Source organism: Prionailurus viverrinus, chromosome F1 (genome assembly GCF_022837055.1).
Source record: "Prionailurus viverrinus isolate Anna chromosome F1, UM_Priviv_1.0, whole genome shotgun sequence".
Taxonomy (NCBI): domain Eukaryota; kingdom Metazoa; phylum Chordata; class Mammalia; order Carnivora; family Felidae; genus Prionailurus; species Prionailurus viverrinus.
This window is the reverse complement of record NC_062577.1, coordinates 39,478,543-39,500,340: the sequence shown is the minus strand read 5'-3', so window position 1 is coordinate 39,500,340 and position 21,798 is coordinate 39,478,543. Positions and strand designations below refer to the sequence as shown.

Sequence of the window (21,798 nt, the reverse complement as noted above, 5' to 3'; positions counted from 1 at the left end):
GACTTCCGGGTGAGAGATATAGTCTTTTCCCTCTTGGGCCTCAGTCTCCTCATCTGGAAAATGGGAATAAAAAACCTGCTACCGTGTGATCTCCCTTATACGTGGAACAACAACAGAACGCCAAGCCTGTAAATACAGAGAACAGACTGGTGGTCGCCAGAGGGAAAGAAGGGGGCCGGGGGGAGTGGACAAAATGGGTGAAGGGAGTCAAAAGGTACTTCCAGTTATAAAAGAGATAAGTTATGGGGATGTGATGTACAGTATGGGGCTGCACTTAATGCTACTGCATTGTATATTTGAAAGCCGCTAGGAGAGTGGATTTAAGAGCCCTCATTCTAAGAACAATAATTTTATTGCAACTACATACGGTGACGATGTTAACTACTCTTATCGTGGTGATCATTTTGGGATATAGACAATTATCAAAATCATTACGTTGTACATCTGAAACTAATGTATTGGATGTCAATTGCACCTCGATAAAATTTATTCTTATTTATTTTTGAGAGAGAGCACAAGCAGGGGAGGGGCGGAGAGAGAGGGGGACAGAAGATCAGAAGTGAGCTCCGCGCTGACAGCGGTGAGCCTGATGCGGGGCTCAAACTCACAAGCCACGAGATCATGACCTGAGCCGAAGTCCAACACTCAACCGAGTGAGCCACCCTGGCGTCCCCATAAAACATTTTTAATTAAAAAAAAAAAAAATCTGCTCTCCCATTTTACAGATGATGCAGCTGAGACACAAAGAGGTTGGGTAACAGGCCCATGGCACTATCTTCCCCAGGATTTGGGCCAGGCAGTCTGGGCCAGGCAGTTTCGCCACATGTCTTTGCTGCCTGTCTGCGTCACCAGCATCGCGGGAGGCCCGCCGCAGCGTGGTGAGAGATATTTGTTCGAGCGTGTGAGGCTACGATATCTGCATAAGATCATCCACTTTGACTCTAAGCTTGAATCCCAATTCCCACATCGGCACTGACTTCGGGTTGAACGACGGTGGTGGCCTCTGTGTCGAGGCTGGTGTGGGGCAAATCTTCAGGTTGCAGGGTCTATACCACGGTACGAACTCCCCTTCCCCGCACCCGAGAAAACGAAGAAGGCAGGAAAACTCCCAGCCTTAGCAAAGTGAGATGGTTGAATACGATCTAGAACGTGGCAGGATTTTAACGAAATGCTCAAGAGCTGAATCACTACGCATTGAGCACTTTTCAAAAAACCCCCTGATTCTCGGGGTTTAGGGACTACTAATAAAAGTTTCTGAAATGCCCAACACAAACGAACAAACAAACAAAACCCGAAACCAAGCATCTGCTCTGCTTCCCCCGCAGGCCTGCTGTGAGCAGATATTAAGGTGGTAGCATTGTGGGGATTTTGTAAGCTGCACATGACTGGCCCGTGTGCTCCAGGCTGATGCATGCTTCCACGGCCCCCCCCCCCGGGGCTCCTAACCGCAGCAGGATGGAGACCCAGCCTGAGTGTGTTTCCTTAGAGGGTGTGTCTGAATCGGGGCTCCCCAGGAAGACCCGTTTGGGGACTGCCTGTCTCCCCTCAGGGGTTTGTGTACAGAATGTGGGGTAGGGATCACCCTCGGGAGGGGGCCATCAGAGGACAAGAAAAGACCTTTTTCTTTTCGTGCTCAACCAAGCTACCCACAGCCTCTTTCCTACCCAGCTACCCCAAATCTCCAGACTCCTCAGGGGCCCTCAGATCTTCCGGGAAGGAGCACTCCGGGAAGGAGCACTCTCCAGGCAAGAAGCACTCCGGGGAGTGTCGGGGAGCAGACCACTCTGCGTTGCCCAGCTCCCATACCCGGAGTGCCCAGAGTGGACCCTTGGAAAAGCTCCGTGCACTCCAGCTGGAAAGGGGGACCAGCGGGATTTGAGGGAGGACCCGGGAGGGCAGAGGCGCGCGAGGACCTGTTTCCAGCGTCTGTGGGAAGCCTCCCGCCTCAGCCTGTTTGGGAAGTTGGTCTTTGCCGCCCCTGGGCTATAACAGCCATCCATTTATGAGGTCTCGTCACCCTACACCCTCGCTGCGCCATAGTTACATGAATGAGGCCCCTGAATTTGACACTTCTAAAATCCACATCACTATGATAACAAAACAGTTACCATTTACGGAGTCCCGTCTGCACGCCGGGCAAGGCGTCAGTCACCTAACACAGCTCAAGTCTAATCCCCCGCACAGCCTCAACTGAGTTGGGGCCCCAACTGAGAGGTCGGGAAGCCGGGTCCCACAGGGAGAAGTCACGTGGCCGAGGTCACGCCCAGTAGCATCATCCAAGTCCCAGCCTCGGAAGCCTGCGTTCTTGGGTAATGACCTCTCCAGGGAGGGCATATGATTGGCCCCTCCACCTCCTGTGTGTTTGGTGCTGTAAGCCAGGCCCCCCAGAAGTTAACCGACCCTGGTGCCTGAAAAATCGAACGAAAACGAGTTCTAGGCCTGTCAAGCTACGTCAGGCCCTGTTGTTCCCACCCAGGTTCTGCCTCAGGCGGTTGGGGCGGTGGCAGGGGCAGAAGCTATCGAAAGAACCAGTCAAGGCTTGGGACGTACAGTCAGAGCTCCTTGCCGTGTGTCCTGAGGTAAGTTAGTTAACTTATCTGAGCTCCATTTTCTGATCTACCTCACAGAATAAAGGTAGGTGTGCCTGCTCGCCAGCGCCACCAGATGTGCCTGCCTGACCCACTGGTCCTAAGTCCCTCCAGGACAGGAATCGCAGTTGGGCCTCGTTCCTGTCACCGGCCTCGACAATTTCTCGGCTTCCTTCAGGTGTCCTTGTAGCTGGCCCTCCCTGGTACCTTTCCCATCAAGGGGCTTCCTCAGGGCCTGTCACTCTGTGGTGATTGTCCAGCGCCAGCCCTGTTCTGTAAGCTCTTTGTGTCCCCAACTTGGGAAGGATGGTCACACAGTGGCTTTTCAGGAAGTGTTTAAAAGGGGGCACTCTGAGGAGTCGGCAGAGCAAGAAGAGAGCCGGCCGCTGACTGGGCGGGGGAAAGGCCCTGAACACTTCGTCTACTCGGCAGGCCGAGTTCGCCTTCTCTGCCCCCGTGGGGCCTCAGGCCTTTCTCGAAACAGTCTGACTCGTCTTTGGTAGAATTGCATCCTGCAAGCTGTTCTCTCCTGCATGTCCTGTGGAGCGGACAGCATTTCCCCCTCAGGCCAGAGCCCTGGGGCCCAGGCCATGCTTCTGAACCTGTCCCCGTCAGAGGGGCCCACACAGGCCGGGTCCATTCCCAGGCCTCACCGCTGACAGAGCCCAGGCTGGCTGATTTGACTTGAGCAATTTCTGGCCTCGGGGCAAGACCGTGATCTCGCTGAGCTTTTCGTTTTGTGTTTTGTATTGTTTTGTTTTGTTTTGTTTTGCCTTCTTGTCCGAGAACCTGAGAGCTCTTTTGCAACCTTTAGTCCCTTTCCTCTGGCAAGAGAAGGAAGGGAGACTTCTTTCATCCTGGGCCCATTTACACTGACTGGGGAGCGGGAGCGAAGGGGCGTGTGTGTGTGTGTGTGTGTGTGTGTGTGTGTGCGTGTGTGTGTGTGTGTGTGTGTGCCACAGGGGTCACCCGCCGGGCTGCCTCCAGGGGCTTTCTCTAGAGGACACCCGAGCGGGTCCTTCCCATCGTAGGACCTACAGAGTGACTCCTTTCTGGACTGAACACAGAGGCAAGGTGTTCCAGACCCTTGCCCAGCACCGGGGACCCCCTCTCCAAGCCCAGGAAACAGGCTGCCTGGCCACTGCTTGGAACCCGGGACATGGGCTGACGGGAGAAGCCCCTTCCCTCCACTCAGGACAAACCCAGGGCCACACGGAGCCACTGCCCCCGCATTCAGCTTGTCGCACGCTCTGTGCACTCAAGTACTTCCATCTACGCACCCACCCACGGGAGTCAGCCGGTGAGATAGGGTGACTGGCTTTAAATAAACACCGTCAGCTATTTTAGGCCCCTGGGACCGGGTGCGTTTTCCTGGCCTGACACGCCTTCCAGGAGCAACACCTGTGGAGACGTGCCCAGCTCCCAGCCTGGCGGCGTAGACCAACACGGAGGCCCGGCTCCCCCTGCTGGTGAGTCTGCAGTGTCTTCTCGTCTCCATTGGCCAAGGCCTCCCCGTCGCCATGTTCTCCCTGGCTGCACAGTGGCCAACGCCACACCGCTGACACCATCGGGCTCCACGTGACCTGCCTGAACAGCAGCTCCTCGTACTCGGTGGTGTGAACACGCCTGAGGTGGCTGTGTGACACGGAAAGCTTCTTTGAAGGAGGCTGAGGAGCCATTTCTGCATCCTAGGCCCACTCGTGAGCATCTAGGCCAAAGGAATTACTGATGTTCAACAGGTACGTGGTCAGACAGGGGCAGCGGGACAAGGCGGGCACCCATCACTGTGGAATAAGTGCCTAGAAGGTAGAGGGTCCTGTGGTAGGAACCAGGGGTCCAGGAGAAGGAGCCTGCCATGGCCCTCCTAAGGGGGGAGCTCTCAATCATGGGAAAAGCAGGCCAGATGGACCTACCAAGAGATCGCATCCTCAGGCAGGGAGCCACATTGAATTTACACGCGAAGGTGAAATGGCCCCAAAGGTGAAGGTTGGGGGACTCCTGAGGCTGAGGCCAGGATGGTGTCTCTGGTGGGGAGCCAGGCCTGGATCGTTCCCTCCATGTCAGGAGTCTCCTGTATCATCCTCTCCTCGACACCCAGCCTCTCCGGGATTACAAGGGGCACTTACTAGTCTTTCTAGCCAGGGGCCCCTCTTCTGCCTTCTAGAGAACCTATAGGTTGAGACAGCGTCCATGTTCTTTCTGCTTTTCTTGGGCCGGGACCACCTTGGTGTCCCTTCTCCTGGACACCCCTGGATTTCAGGCTGAAATAAATTCCTCATGACTGACTGCAGCTCCCAAAGAAGCTTTTCCTTTTCAGAGTTTCTGCCTAGGGATCCAGGGCGCTCTCACTTCTACCTGGTCCTGGCTCTCTGCCCTTGAGGCCAGGGTGATATGAAGAGTGTATGGGTGAGCCCCAAGCTGATCCCATGTTATTAGTCATAGCACCTCTCCAGCCTCCGGACTTCTTGCTAGGTTGATTTGGTGGTAACCACTGGGGTCGATCACCCCACAGTCCCCCAAGCTCGATCTCCTCACCTGAGCCCGAGAGGACTTCCTTCACGGCACACCCTACTTACCCATTCTGCTGTGTGGCCAAGATCCCTTAGCAACAAGTTCCAGTATGGGCCGTGGGTTACCCCTGTTTACTGTAGCATAATTACAGGACCAGGATTTGGAACCAGATAGACTGGGATCTGAATCCCAGTTCAACCTGTTACTCTCTGTGTTACCTTGGGCAATCTGCGTAACCTCTCAGAATCTCAGTTTCCAAATCTGGCAGCGAGGATGACACAGTTGACTGGACAGCATGGGGGGGACGATTAGGCGCCAACCCTCCACACTGTCAAAAATTCGAGGGTAACGCTTGAGTCCCCAAAACTTAATTACTAAGAGTCTACTGTTGGCCAAAAGTCTTACCGAGAACATAAACACTCGACTAGCCATTACTCTGTATCCTATATGTGTTACATACCGGATTCTTACAAGAAATCTAGGAAAAAGAAAATATTATTACGCAGGTCATAAGGAGGAGAAGCTACATTTACAGCTCTAGAGTGTATTTGTCAAAAGAAATCTGTATAGAGGCGGACCGGTGCAATGCAAAACCCATGTTGTTCAAAGACCAAGACGCCATGGTTGTATGGCATGAGGCTGTGCAGGAAGGGAAGGGGCTAATGCAGCGACTCCAAGAAATATGTACACTGGGCCAAGGCCAGATGAATCTGAAGGAAAAACATGGTATATCTTGCTGGAGCGTTAATTTAACCGGAAAAAATTTAGGGAAATATATTCTGAAGGAACCCAGCAAAATGTACGCCTCGAGTGCATTTCAAAGAAGCAAGAGGAGGCTGGAAGAAATGCTTTTACTTATGGTCACTTGCTTTGGGTTACGCTCTAAACTTGGGGGTCGGGGGAGCATCTGGTTAAGGGTCACGCTCTCAGCCTTTGGGAGTCTTTTGATAGAAGAGTCTGATGCGTGTGAGGAGCGGGTCCCTGCTTGTTCACAGCGAGACCTCGTCAGGGGAGCTGCCCCAGACTTTGTACAGGCTTTTGCACCTCTGAGATCTTTCCTTGAATAATCCTGACTCTCCCGGGCTTCAGCCACCAGCACCAGGACACGAATCTGAGGCTCCAGTGAAGGAGCTGCGACCAGTGTTCTCTTGCGCAAAATCGCTAGCTGATTAAGAAAGGTGGGTGGGGAGAATCTCTTTTCACAGATTCCAGGGGGGTAGGCGTGAGGATGAGGCAAGTCACTATTGGCTTATTCTAGTACTCTGAGGCCCGACCGCAGAAGCCCTGGGAAATTTTTGGGCTGACCCTGGGAGTCAGGTTGGGGATAACACTCAGAAACTGGCTACAGGAGCCCTGGCCACATTTGAGAGGAATTCCAGAAACCGCGCATTCCAGAACCCTGGAATCAGAGAGGAGAAAAAAGGGAGGTTGTGCGCAGCATGCTCCGGGCTCTGGGCTGGATGGTTTGCACGTGAGGTTTCAGTTACTAACAACAGCTTGTATGAGGTAAGATAGCATTATCTCCGTGCCCAGAGAGGTCGTGAGACTTGTCCAAGGTCACACACCTTCCGTGGTAGAAGCTATTAGTAGTTCCCCAATAATTGTCTACTACAATTGTCTAGAGCTGCCTAGAAAGGAGACTACATTTCCCAGCCTCCTGTGTGGTTAGGCGTGGTCATGTGACTGAGTTCTGACCAATGAGAAGTAAAAGTCTTGTGGCAGTTTCTGGGAACCTTCCTTAAAGCACAGTTTGTTTTGTGCCCTCGGCCCCTTCCTCTTGGTTCCTACTTCTATTTTGCTGTTTGGCAGCTAGGTGCCACCTTGAACCGTGAGGACAAGGGCCTCCCACTAAGAACAGCAGAACAGTGATCTGGAAGAAGACTACCTCTAGGCTTTTACGCGGGAGAAACATAAACCACCTTGTTAAGGCCACGTTGGTGCAGGTTTTCTGTTACCTTCATTTGTACCTCACCCTGACTGAGATACCTAGTAAGTGATGGAGTGGGAGTTTGGACCTGAGTCAATGAGATCTTAAACCCACATTCTTCTACCACAATATGATGTTTCTGGGGCCCCCATGTGTGTTCCAGCTGTACTGCTATAAGGGCTTGGGTGTGAAGCATTCCTTGGAACCATGATGGCATGGGAGGAGGTGGAGGGGGAAGCTTATCCAATGCAACTCTTCACGCTCATTTATTCGAGGCAGTCCAGGGGTCTTTGATGGATCCAGAGGCACCTTGAGGCCAAAGTCCACGCCCCTGAGAGGGTCGTGGAGGCAATATTTCCCCTAAGATCCAGGAAACTCCATCTTTCTGCCATGGGACTTGCTACACGGCCAACCTCTTGGGGTAGGTGAAGGTTGCATTCAGGTAGCCCCCCAACCCCACCCCAGTCTCCTCTGACAGACTGTGGCCACTCGGGACGCCTCTAAGGAAACTTTGCTAAGGAAGCCTGCTAAAACAGGTGAGCAATGCTCTTTCCATTGAGGAGTGTTGTAGGAGTTTTGTGAACCCAGAACAATCTCACGTAGGCAAGGCATGGCCCTGTTTGGGGAAGGAAGTATGTTTTCTCTTACCCAATCTCAGAAGGGGTGGTTGGCAGATTCATTAGAACTTAGTCTGAGTTAAAAGGGCTTTACGATCCTACTGTAGACCACTAGAACCTTCACGTCACCGAGGAGAATCTGAAGTAGGAGCCACAACGGCTGGCTCTATATCTGAGAAGATGCTATTCACAAACAGAGAAGACAGTTATCTGGCTGGGTGATCTGGAGGAACTCTCCTACCTTGTCACTTCCCTGGTTCCTATAAGGGGCATTATAATCACTACCTCTCAAGGTTACTGCAACATTGAATGAGATGAAATTGAATTGATGAAAACACGCCAAATTCTGCAAAGCACTTACCGATGTGAAAGATTACGATTCCACATTTGCATAGTAGAAATAAAAACACCGTTGCTGACACTTTGTGCCCAGCCAGATCCTCTTTCCTGGGCTAGTTGACCCGCAGTTGTGTGAAGACTGGTGCTAACAGTTCACAGGTCTTCCTTTCCAGAGAGTTCCCTTGGCTGAATGGAAGCTGCCTTGCCTGGGGGCCTGCAGCCAGTGACTGGCTGACTCAGGGGCAGGAAAGGCCAGCCCCCTTACCTTAAGATGGGATTATCTCTGGTACAATCCCTGCTCTGGAGCTCCCCTGCAGGATCAGGCTGATGCTGGTCCACAGCTGAGACCACAGCCTCACTTAGCTCCATCCCCTGCCCTATCCTGCTTCTTTTTCTTTCTCCTGAAAGTTCTTCCTCAGTAGACCACATGTGCTGAAATCTGCTTTTAGGGAACCTGACCCAAGTGTTTACCTCATAAAACTGCTCTGAAGATACAATGACATAATATAAAGAAGTTAGTCCCATACCTGATGTACAGCAAGTGTTCAAAAAAATGTTAACCATTGTTACCCAGGAGACCAGAGCATCAGAAACCTTCTAGTGTCATAGTAAGGGATAGAAATCCGGTGGGTTGGTCAGTGGATTGAATTTCACCTGCTAAGGCAATGGGATGAGCGGAGAGTGGTGGCTGAATTTTTCTTGGCTATCACCGGTTCTCTCTGCTTTGGGCAGTCAACGAAGATCATCCAGCAGCTGATGGAAAAAAATTTCAGTCATTATATACATTTACCAACAGAGGGCGCCATTTCCACACAAATAAGTGCATTTCCTGGGCTGATCTGAACTAGGTTTCATCAAGGCAGCTCAGGTTGGTAGGGATGATCAGTTACATGGCAAAGAAGATTTAGGAAAATGTCTTTAAGACCAGCACAGATCATTGGAGAGGAAAGAACAGGGAGAAACAATGGGTGAAGCTGATGGGGAAGCTTCCCGGGAGGTGAAGCTTAAGCTGGGCACTCAGGAACGAATGGGGTGATGGGACATCACATCCCCAGAGGAAGCCACCAGCCTAGGCTAGGTGATCAGGGCCTGGGCAGGGCAATGGCAGGGAGGATGGCTAAGGGCAGGTGTGAAGGACCTCAAAGAGGGAAACAGGACTATGATTCCAACCAACAGATTATAAGAGAACAATAGGCTCAGTGACCCAGGAGCAGAAGTCAGGAAGGACAGTTTTTATGGAACACTGACAGCACTTTCTCCAACTGGTTTGACTGCCTTGTTATGGTGTGTACAATGACCTCGCCCTACCTAGCACCTTTCCAGCAAGCCATAATTCTGCAGGATTCCTGCTCTGTGAAGATTCTAGAAACCAGTGCAACATTCAGAGATGTTAATAGCATTAGGATTCCATTGGTTCTTTCTATTCAGAGTAGAGAAGGCAAAAAATGACCCACAGTTTTCCCTAGCCTCTGCTCTGGGAGAGAGGAATCATACAGTAATTTGAACAGGGAAGGTTTGACAGAAGAAATATCAACTATTTTGTGTAGGGAATTAACTACACAGTGGGAATAGAAGGGAAGATTAAAGAATCTCCTAGGACTGACGGAGAACCCACAAAGAAGAAACACACTTGGAAGGGGAGGGAGCACCCAAGGCTGGGGTTCAGCTCTTGTTGGAGAAAGCATGGTTGCAGCTCCCTGGGTGGCAGAGAAATTGTCTGGGTTGTTTCTGGACAAAGCTGGTCCATACTCAGAGAGCCAAGATTGATGAGCAGAGAATGGTAGGTTGGGGCTGTTGGCTGGAAGCCTTCTGTTGGGTGCCCAAGTAATTTCCCCAGGAAGTTGCTTTTGGGGGATTCTGATGAACTCATGGCAAAGCCACCTAGGGCTCACTCAGAAACCTTTGGGAAGCTGCTCCTGGGAGAGCACTGAGTGCTGCACTTTACCGGAAACTGGCCCAGTCACCTCTCCTTTGGGAATCACCCTTGTGAAGGTGCAGCAGAATCTTGGAAAACAGGTGGGGCACCCACAGACCTGGCCACGAAGATGCCAGCAAGGAGTGATGCCGAAACTTGCTGGGTATGAACGCCCCCAGGGTTTCCCCCTGGGGTCCTGGAACCCTGAACAGAAATTTCCTCTCCCCACTACCTTGTTCCTCTAGCGCCCTCTACCGACAAAGTTTAACATGTACCAACTGGCAAGGGAGAACTGTTCCAGGCTCATATGAAGGGTGGATTTAGAGCAGAAAGGCAATAAATTGTTAATTGCTACAGATGTTAGTGGGTTCCTCTGGGGGCGAGGGCGTAGTGGGAGGGCTCTTCCATAAAACCTTTTTGAAAAATACTACATTAGGAAATATCCCTGCCAGCTAAGAAGTGAATCAAGATGAAGAACTCAAAAAATGAAGTTCTAAAACAAAAGGCAAAGAACAACTAAATCGGTAGAACCAAATAAAACTACACAAACTAAATAATTGTGATTCACATGATGCAAAAGTCCAGAAAAAAATGAGATAAAGATAATTCTTACAATTATATACTGTATAATAAAGATTTCATCATTATGAACTGGGGTTTTAGATAACAATTCACTTTGACAAAAACTGGGAAGTAGCAAAGTTAAATTTTTCATCTAGCAAAGGAGACATCAATAGGTATGGGAGCATATGAATTTGAAGACAGGTCAAAAGAAGTCATCCAGCGGAGCAGAACAGAGTTCTGAAATAGACCCACACACGTAGGGTCAAGTGATGTCCTACACAGAATTTAAAAAAAAAAAAAAGCTAACCATAAAAGAAATACTTCTTTTATGAAGTCTTAGAATATGATTCACTCAAAATTAAAGACCGCTGTTCATCAAAAGACTCAACTGAGAAAAGAAATAGACAAAACCAAAGACTGGTAGAAGACAGTCACAATACATGTACCTGAACATGCACTTCTGTCCAGAATATATTTAAAAAACTCACATAACACAGTAACAAAACCAAACAACTCAAGAAAAAGATGGATGACAGACTCAAACAGACACTTTACATAAGAAGACATACAAATGGACGGTAAACACAGGAAAGAGTGCTCAACATCATTAGTCAGCAGGAAAAAATAAAAACCACAGTGAGCTGTCACTACACGCCCACCAGAATATTTAAAATTTCTGAAACCGGCAACAACACATGTTGGCAAGTATTTGGCATAACTGGAACTCTCACACATTGCTTTTGGATGTGTCAAATGGTACAACTACTTTGCAAAGCTGCTTGGAGGTTCTTATAAAGTTAAACACACATCTACTCAATAATCCTGTAATTCCACACCTATATATGTATCCAGATGTTACAGACTGAATGTGTGTGTCTTCTCTCCCCTCCCCCCCCCCCCAATTCATGAAAACCTCACCTCCAATATGATGGAGACTTTGGGGAGTAATTAATGAAGCCTTTGGGAAGGAGAGTGGAGCCCTCATGAATAGGATTAGTATCTTTATAAAAGGAGACAAGAGAGACATCAGTCTCTCTGCCACGTTAGGGTACCATGAGAAGATGGTCAGATGTAAACCAAGAAAAGTGCTGTCACCAAAAACCCAACCATGCTGGCATCCTGAGCTTGGACTTCCAGGCTCCAGAATTGTGAGAAGTAAATGCTAATTGTCTTAGCCAGCCAGTCTATGGTATTTTGTTATAGCAGCCCGAACTGATGAACGCACCAAAGAAAATAAAAACATATGTCCACAAAGAGACTTATACATGAATATTCATAGAAGATTTACATTCATAACAAGCCCAAAATAGAAACAACCCAAAGTCAATTAACAGGAGGAATGTATACACAAGCTGTAGTATAATTATACAATGAAATACTTCTCAGCAATTGAAGGAAACAAATATTGATAAACAGAATACTATGGATGAGTCTCAAAACGTTATGCTGACTGAAATATGCCAGATGCTAAAGGGTATATACTTTGTGATTCTATTTATATGATATTCTAACACAGACAAAACTAAATCTATGACCATATAATAAAATCAGTGGTTTTGGTGTGAGGGGTTACAGATTGAGTGGGAAAGGCACAAAAGAACTTTCTGGAGTGATAAAGTTGTTCTCCACCATAATAGAAATATAGGTTATACAGGTGTGCACATGATAATAATTCATTTAACTGTACATGTAAGATGTATACATTGTAGTGTACATACGTTATACTTCAACACAAAGGAAAAGTAAATAAGATAAATAGGTACAAAATTTAACTGGGCAAAGGAGAAGGCAAAACTACATGAATGAAAACCAGTAGAAACAACAAGAAATAGACACAGACCTAAAAGGGATGTTGGAGTTATCGGACACATACTTTAAAAAAACTGTGCTTACTATGTTTAAGGAGATAAAAAATAGATGAATATTTGCAGAGAACTGGAAACTAAATAATGTGACATAACCGACTTGAAAAAGATCCAAATATAAATTATAAAACTGAAAAAAAAATTTAAACTGAACATAAGAACTCAAAAAAGGAATTTTACAAGACTAGATGCAGTTAAAGAGAGAATTAGTAAGCTGTATGATAGATCCAAAGGAAATATCCAGAACAAAGCATCACACAAATCTTGGTGTTGTATTTTCACTTTCATCTGGCTTGAAGTATTTTTTCATTTCTCTTGAGACTTTTTTGACCCGTGTATTACTTAGAAGTGTGTTGTTTAACCTTCATATATCTTATGATTTTCCAGCCATCTTTCTGCTACTGATTTCTAGTTTAAGTCCATTGTGACCTAAGAGCATACTTTGCATGACTATTATTCTTTTAAATAGGTTAAGATATGTTTTATGGCCCAGAATGCGTTCCATCTTGGTGACTGTTCCATGTAAGCTTGTGGGGAATGTGGATTATGCTGTTGTTGGGTGAAGTGTTCTATAAATGTCAATTAGATCCAGCTGATGAATAGTGCTGCTCAGTTCAATTATATTCTAACTGATCTTATACCCACTGGATCTGTTAGTTCCTGGATGGGTGTTGAAGTCTCCAAATATAATAGTAGGTTTGTCTGTTTCTCCTTGAAGTTCTCAACTTTTTCCTCAATATTTTGATGTCCTATTGTATACACACATTAAGAATTACCATGTATTCTTGGAGAATTAACACTTTTATGTTTATGTAATGTCCCTCTTTATCTCTGATCATTTTTCTTGTTCTTGTTTTCTTGTCCTGAAGTCTGCTTTGTCTGAAGTTAACATCTGCTTCAGATTCATTTTGATTAGTATCAGCATAGGATATCTTTCTCCATCCTTTTACTTTTTCTTTTTTAAAGTTTATGTATTTATTTTGAGAGAGAGAGAGAAAGACTCTTTTTTTTCCCCCCCACAGCCTTAATGGGTTTAATAAGTTTACCCCTTCAGGGGCTCCTGGGTGGCTAAGTCCGTTAAGCATCCAACTTCAGCTCAGGTCATGATCTCATGGTTCCTGGGTTCAAGCCCTGTGTTGGCCTCTGTGCTGACAGCTCAGAGCCTGGAGCTTGCTTCAGATTCTGTGGCTCCCTCTGTCTCTGACCCTCCCCTGCTAGTTCTCTCTCTCTCTTCTCTGTCTCTCTCTCTCAAATAAACATTAAAAAAATAAGTTTACCCCTTCAGGCCCTATTTGCAGCAACCAATATTTCTTTGAAATGCCAGACAGACCCAGCAGTGGCCAACAGTACACTTCAGATCTCGAGTTAAAAGTTCAGGTTCTCTGAGCATTTGGTGTTGCAGTGGCACTTGCCCAAAACTGGTACCTCCCTACAGCTGGATAACTTTAAATGTACCGGTGAAAAAAGGCTTTTTTCCCCGTCAAGGGAAAGAAAGAAAATCACTCCTCAAAACCCGCAGACCTGGCTGTGAGGTCTTTCCTCCTGTCCCATCTCTTTGAGTTTGCGTTTTGCAGTGGAGCAAGAGAGACTAAAATCTAACCTGACTTACAAGAAACAAGACAGTGATGGCTATAAAGGGAGTGACCTTCACCTCCCACATCCAATATATGTGCCTCACAGAAAAACAACAAAAAATAACAGGTCCACAAAATACAACAGCTAAAATTACAAAATCCATTCATCCAAGGATGGTGGAAGGCAGGAAGGGGAGTTGCAAGGATAAATAGCACAGGGAGAAAAAAGAAAAAAAGTATTCAAATCGCTCCAGGCACGGGGGCCGACAAGTGCTAGAAAAGAGCTGCAGAAAAACCTGTGGTCCATTCAGAATCACCAGTGTTAAAAATCCACGTCCTGGGGTCGGGAAGATTCTGCCTTATGTGCACCAGTGATAAAGACCCCAGTTCCTCAGAGAGAAGGGAATATGCAGTGGGCCCTTGGCAGAGTGGGTCCTGCCTTCCCAGGTGGAGGAAGGGACAAGGAAAAGAGACCCTACAGCCTCCTTCCGATCCCATCCATCCCCTTTGGGTGGCAGGTGACTCAGTGGCCGGCAGCAGCCTTCAGTTTGGCAAGAGAGCGATGGCGGTGAAGGGAATTTCTCTGCAGAGATCGAGCTACTCAGGGCAGACTATAGGTAGACCGTCTTGTGGAAAAGTCTGTTGCTTAAGAAAATCACCAAGAAAAGGCGCAACTGGAAAAGGCATGCTGTGCCAGGGGTCTTTGCTTCATTGCCGCCCATAATGAACAGAGGAACAAGGATGGGGAAGAGGCATCCACTGAGAATATACCAGGACGGCGTTGCTGTGAGGAAAGCCAAGGGCAACCCAAATCCAAAGTGGTGTGGCCAGTTCCTTTCTATGCTTGACAACTGCTGGTGCCCTTCAATTCCTCTATTGAACCAATGATATTCAAAGCAGTACAGTGAGTAGAGGAGGGACATACGCAGAAGACTAACGAGCTGACCAGCAAGGTGGTTGAGAAGGAGACTCACAAACATCCCCCAGATGAGAAAAAGAGCCTGCCGCAAAAGGTTGAAGAGCATGTCAGTAATTATCTGGCTGAGACTAGGGAATGGGTGAGGCTTCCTCCCTGATACCTCAGATGCTAGATCAGCTACGTCTTGAAAACAAATGGCGTTGACAACTTTGCTAAGCACAGACAGAGGAAGCATGCAAAGAGCACTGAAAATGGACGGAAGGAAGAAACATCTCCACGTAGCGATGGATCGCCGACAATTTGGGCTGTTACGGAGTGGAGTACAGAAATGAACACCTGATAAAACAAGAGGAGACTCAACCAGAAAGCTCCGCCACCCCAAGTGCAGCACTGGAAAATTCCACTAAGGCTATGCGGCTCAGTCTCCTGCTTCCTTTCTGTACATTGGGCTGTCCTCGGCGTCAGCACACCTGCTTGCCCTTCTTTGACGCTGCTCCTCTCTCTTTTGCTGAATCTGAGCATGTAGCTTTGAGATGGCACAAATTCCCTAGAGGGAGTCTTTGATTTCCCTGGCAAAGTCCTGGAAAAAGGCTTGACACCTGTCAGCCATCTCTTCACCACCCAAAACTTACCAACTACGCAGAGGAGACAGAAGCATCTCAAAATCTCTCATCATGAAGGACCTTCTCTCCAAGAAAGAGGATACTCCGAGTGGAAACTAACAGGATCAGAGAAAGGAACGAAGCATTCAGAATGGAAGCCTGAGAGAGAAAGAATCTTAAGCAGTCTCCATGCTCGGTGTGGAGTTAACATGGGGCTCGATCACATGATCCTGGGATCATGGCCTGAGCCGAAATCAAGAGTTGGGCGCTCAAACAACTGAGCCACCCGGGTGCCCCTCCGTCCTTTTACTTTTAATCTGTCTGTGTCTTTATATTTATTATTTTTTTTAAGTTTATTTATTTATTTTGAGAGAAAGAGAACAGGGGGAGGGCAGAGACAGAGAGAGAGAGAGAATCCCAGGCAGGACCTGCACTGTCAACAGGGCTCAAACTCACAAACCATGAGATCATGACCTGAGCCGAAGTCAAACGTTTAATTGACTGAGCCACCCAGAGCACCCCTGTGTCTTTATAGTTAAAGTCGACTGACTATAAACAACATAATTGGGCCTTGTTCTTTAATCCATTCTGATAGTCTATATCTTTTGATTTGTGTTAATTAGTCCATTCACATTTATTTTTTTTTAATTTTTTTTAACGTTTATTTATTTTTGAGACAGAGAGAGACAGAGCATGAACGGGGGAGGGTCAGAGAGAGGGAGACACAGAATCTGAAACAGGCTCCAGGCTCTGAGCTGTCAGCACAGAGCCCGACGCGGGGCTCGAACTCACGGACCGCGAGATCATGACCTGAGCTGAGGTCGGCCGCTTAACCGACTGAGCCACCCAGGCGCCCCAGTCCATTCACATTTAAAAGCGATTATTGATATAATTGGATTACTATCTACCATGTTGGTAACTGTTTTCTATTAGTTATGCTTGTTTTTTATTTTAATCTTCCTCCCTTTTTCCTCCTTCTCTAGTTTTATTTTATTTTATTTTTAAAGTTTACCTATTGTAGAGAGAGAGAGTGTCTGAGCAGGGAAGGGACAGCGAGGGGGACAAAGTATCCAAAGCAGGCTCTGTGCTGAGAGCAGCCTCAAACTCACAAACCCTGAGATCATGACCTGAGTGGAACTCAGGCGCTCAACCTCCTGAGCCACTCAGGTGCTCCTGCCTTCTCTAGTTTTAATTCAACATTTCACAAGATTGCACTTTCTCTTTTCTTTCAGCATATCGGCATACCGTGTACTTCTTTTAAACCGTTCTTAGTGGTCGTCCTAGTATTTGCAATATACATTTACAACTAACATTACTCCAGCTTCTTTTTTTTTTTTTCAACGTTTATTTATTTTTGGGACAGAGAGAGACAGAGCATGAACGGGGGAGGGGCAGAGAGAGAGGGAGACACAGAATCGGAAACAGGCTCCAGACTCCGAGCCGTCAGCCCAGAGCCCGACGCGGGGCTCGAACTCCAGGACCGCGAGATCGTGACCTGAGCTAAAGTCGGACGCTTAACCGACTGCGCCACCCAGGCGCCCCACATTACTCCAGCTTCTATACCATTTCACGAGTGTGCAGCTACCTTACAACAGAACATTCCCGATTCCTCCCTCTGTCCCTCATAACATTGCTGTCGTTCATTTCACTTATCCATATGCTATAATCCCCTAACACGTTGTTGCTATTATTACTTTGAAGACTTATCTATCGGATCCATTAAGAATAAGAAACATGAAAGATTTTATTGTATCTTTATTTATTCCTTCTCTGGAGCTCTTTGTTATACAGACCTGAGTTTGTGACCTGTGTCACGTTCCTTCTCTCTGAAGAATGTCTTTAACACTTTTTTAAAGTTTATTTACTTATTTTGAGAGAGAGAGAGAGAGAGCGCGCACAGAAGCAGGGGGAGGGGCAGGGAGGGAGGGAGAGAGGGAGTCCCGAACAGGCTCCCCACTGTCAGCGCAGAGCCCGATGCAGGGCTTGATCTCACAAACCGCGAGGTCATGCAAGTGGGGGTGGGGCGGAGAGAGAGGAAGAGAGAGAGAGAGAGAGAGAGAGAGAGAGAGAGAAAATCCCAAACTCGACTTGGGGCTCGATCCCACGAACTGTGAGATCATGACCTGAGCCGAAGTCAAGACTCGGACACTTAACCGACTGAACCACCCAGGCGCCCCTGAAAAGATCTTTCTCTAAACTATAATGTGAGGAGGAAGTGGGGCTTCTGGAGGGAAGATCTATAAAGCCTGACACCACTCCTCAGACTGGACGCCCAGCGGCTTTTAATTCTCAAGCTAGCCCGCCCTCAGCCTCCAGCAATTCATCACAATCACTATTTAAGGGTTCCTCCTAGCTTATTAAACTTGTAGAATCAATGAGTAAACATATGAGAATGTTTTCCTTCAAAAGATGAGTGAAATACACAAAGCTTGGGCACGCTAGTTTTTTTTTTTTAAAGGAAAAACTCAAAGGCCCAGAATTGAGAGTGAGAATCATAAACGAGTGTATGAGGGCACGATGTATGACGTGTCCCGCCGGGCCCTGCCCAGGCCCAGCCCAGGGCATGTGACAAAGCACCCCATGATGGCCTTGGGGGGCCCACAGGAGAGGAAGCACGTCCTCGGAGTCACTCAGCAGGCGGGGAGTGTGGATGGAAGTGCCTGAAATAGCGGGGTTTTGTGTGTGTGTGTGTGTGTGTGTGTGTGTGTGTGTTGGCCGATCCTGTCTGCCTGGCTCCCCAGAGGCTGAGTGGAACCCATCTCAGGGGGAGTCCCGGTCCAAGGTCCCGAGCGAAAGGCCACCACCGCTGCACGCGTTTAAAACCTTGAGTGATAAGGAGTCTCAGCTTCAAGTTTGGGGGAAGATAAGAAAAGCTTCAAAGCCTGTGGTTGGGACCAAAAGGGCTCCCTCCAAGGGGCCGAAGCGTGAGTTACTCAGAAGGCTGCGCCTCCCCGAGGGATTTGCGTTGAGTAATGACCTCAGCCCAGAGCAGTGCTAACCCTGCAGGCTATTAGCTCCACAGAGACAGCGGCTGTGAGTGGATCTGGGGGTGCCCAACGCCTGGCACAGTAGTTGCGAGCTAGAAGATATACAGCCAACAGGCACATCAGCCATTTTTTGTGTGTAAATAATGAAAGCGATGTTTGCTCATTGTGAATGGTCAGAACGTAATTGCCCGAGGTTGAAAATCCGAAGCCCTGCCTGACACCTGCTCTGGTTTCTTGAAGTTCCTTTTTTTTCCTGTTTGTTTTGGTCCATCCTTCACGTGGGCACTCTTTCATCAAGCGTCTGGTGATCCTGGCTTTTCTTCCGCATGCAATCGTGAATCATCACCATCGGAAGCTCTGGGGCATGGGCGGTTTCTCATCTGAGGCCCCATCTTGGGGTGATGGGACCAGGACACGGGTATTCCTCTGGGGGCCCCCACACGGCGTTTGAGTGTTGGTGGTCAGAGCTTCAGTCACTTTCCCTTGGCAGTTTTCCCTGAGAATAACTTTTCAATGCCTGGCTTGGGGCTCTAGTGGAGCGAAGGGCTGGGGTCTGAACGCCCCACATGCAGACTGTCACGTAATTCTCCGGTCATCCGTCTCTGTCTTCAGTCTGGCGTCCACACCCCCATCCTCACTCCCCTCTGTGCTGAGCAAGGTGCTCCCAAGTCTACAGTCGCTCTGGTCGTTCCCTGCATTTTCTGGCTGGCTCCCGAGACGCTGGGCAGAACCCATTTGGACAGGCAAGGCCACTGGAAAAAGTGCATCTGGGGGTGTAACAGTTCACCCAGACCTATAATTGTCAGCCTCGCCCCACTTCATGACATTCTGCCAACTCCTGCGGCTTTCCAGGGTACCTTGGCATGAGTCCCCTGCTTCCTGTGGGCTCGTCACCTGCAGTCTGAGGTCTCGGCTTCTCCAGGTCTGCTGAGTTAGGTCCACTTGTTCATTCTGTGTTCATCATCAAAGGTGAACATTTGAACACATGGTCGAACATTTGTTGACCTCGCTCATCTATTTTGGTCCCCTCTCCCATTTGCTTCGTCTTATGTCATTTTATTCCTTTAACTGCTATTTTGGGGGAGCTTCAGAAGAGTGGAGATAAATACCTTAGTTCAATCTGTCAGGTGCTATGGGTACACCTTGCTTTTCCCCTTTAACAATGTATTAAAGAAGGTCTTTCTTTCTTTCTTTCTTTCTTTCATTTCTTTTTTAAAGTTTATTTATTTTGAGAGAGACGGAGAGCAGGGGAGGGGCAGAGAGAGGGTGAGAGAGAGAGAATCTCAAGTAGGCTCTGCAATGTCAGCCCGAAGTGTGATTCGGGGCTCAAATTCACAAACACGAGATCATGACCTGAGCCAAAATCAAGAATCAAATGCTTAACTGACTGAGCCACCCAGGCGACGCCCCCTCCCCGCCCTTTATTTCTTTTGTGGAAGATTTTATTTTTAAGTAATCTCTACACCCAACATAGGGCTCAAGAGTCAAGAGTCACATATACCACCAACTGAGCAAGACAACCATTTCCTGTATTCTTTTTTTTAAAAATGTCTATTTATTTATTTTGAGAGAGAGAGAGAGAGAGAGAGAAGGCAAGAGAGCTCTGCACCATCAGCAAAGAGCCTGACGCGGGGCCTGAACTCACAAACTGTGAGATCATGACCTGAACTGAAATCAGGACGTGGATGCCCAACCGACTGAGCCACCCAGGATCCACCCCCCCACTTGATTCCTTTTTAATGGGATATAGAATTCCAGGCTCAAGAGGGAACACCTAAGCCTGTTTTAGGTTTATGTTACATTCTTGAATGTTGCAAGGAGCGTAATGGACATTGTTGTACATCAATAATTATGTGTAGAAATATATAAGGGAGGGAAGAAGAGAGGGAGAGAGAGAAAGAAAGAGAAAAGGAAAGAGGAGGAAAGGAGTCTGTGTGGAATGTCAGGCGTCTGAACCAGACAGGTGGGGGAGAGCCTTGGGGGGTGAGTACGCTGCGTTTCCCATCCTGAGCCACTCTGCCCGGACCGCGTCCTTCTCTCTCAGTTCTGGTACCCATGGCCTGCCCACCGCCTCAGGCTCAAACCTGTTACTGGTAAGAGAAGCAACTTCCCCTTGGGTTATGGTCCACCAGGATCTGGAAACAAGCTGACGCTTGGACGGGCAAGGCCACAATCTTCATGGCCAGAGTGGACTCTGTGTGCCCTTTGTCCCCAAAGGATGCCCTGACTCCCAGACCTGAGTTTCAGCATGACTGAAGGAACATCAGCCAGCCATCATGAGCTCTACCCTCGCCTGAGACTCAGGCTCATCCGAAGGTGCCTGGATAGGAAAGGGAAGAGCCCAGGAGTCTCCACCTCGGCTCTGGCTCCTCTCGTATCCGGCTTTGGTCGAGTTTGCAAATTCTCTGGCTTCTCCTTCCCCACCTACTCTTGGGGGAGAATGGCTTCTGCTAATATATTAAGGAGATTTGATTTGTATATTTAGATCATACAAGTATATTTGTATATTTAGGGGAGGTTTTCATGTCTCACATCAAGCAGCTACTTCCTGAGCACTTGACATTGAGTATTGAAGGATACTGAGGAATAACGTCCAACAATCAGCTCACTCAACAGATATTAACTGAGGCCTCCTGTTGTATGTACCAGCCCCTGGGGCTGTCGGTGCATAGTAGCAGGCAAACAGACACGGTCCCTTCTCTTATTCTGAGTTCAGAGGGGTCTTAGCAGGAGGATCTGATCTAAGTTTCTCAAAGACCGGCCGGGCTGCTGTGGGGAGAATGATGAGCAGGGGGCAAGAGAAAGACGAAGGAAGGGCAGTTATGAGGCTCCCTCAGTGGATGGGGCGAGAGCTAATGGTGGCTGCTGGTGGCGGAGGAGGTGGAAGAGGAGGGAGGACTTCTTGTAGCATCTGGGCACGTGAGGGTGGGGGAAAGCGTCATGTGACTGCAGGAGCAGGGTGGACGGTGATGCCTTTTACCGTGATGGGGAAGAACTGGCTGGAATGTGGGAAGGAGCAGTTAACGGACGCATCTGAAGGCTCGGCACAGGCTCAGCACTGGGAGGCATGGAGAGGCGTGTGGGGAGAGGCCCAGGCAGCTCCAGGGATGTGGTGCCTGTGTGCAGCAAGGGAAGAGGAGCGTCACGCCAGCCACTGTGATCGTGGTCTCCTCATAAGACCTGGTTGGTGCTCTGTCACTTTTAAGCCCTTTCACACACTATCTGCTCGATCCACGTCGCAAGTAAGATAGGTAGTGTTATCTCCATTCTGCAGATGAGGAAACTGAGACTTGGAGAGGTTGTCACTAACCCCAGCTCGGACAACCGGGATGGATGTGACCCGGAGGAGGCTCTAAAATGTCTGTATAGGAGTCTGCTCTGGGGTGGGCT

The 21,798-nt window shown here is 48.3% G+C and overlaps 1 protein-coding gene and 1 pseudogene across 3 annotated transcripts in view; one reads left to right on the top strand and one right to left on the bottom strand.

The window, feature by feature from the left end:
* The first annotated feature begins 2,304 nt into the window (after positions 1 to 2,304).
* Positions 2,305 to 21,798, top strand: part of CHIT1 (chitinase 1) — a 35,873-nt gene continuing 16,379 nt past the window's right edge. The window contains exons 1-2 of one of the 3 annotated variants that reach the window (XM_047841311.1): positions 2,305 to 2,309; positions 2,477 to 2,579. Coding sequence is in view for 1 of the 3 variants with exons in the window: in XM_047841309.1 (XP_047697265.1) it covers positions 4,317 to 4,327 (11 nt within the window). In the remaining 2 variants the exon portion in view is untranslated. Of the gene's footprint in view, positions 2,310 to 2,476; positions 2,580 to 4,025; positions 4,328 to 21,465; positions 21,592 to 21,798 lie in introns of those variants that run through there. The other 2 variants (XM_047841309.1, XM_047841310.1) reach the window with 2 other exon arrangements.
* LOC125155743 (etoposide-induced protein 2.4 homolog) lies at positions 14,511 to 15,429 on the bottom strand (annotated as a pseudogene).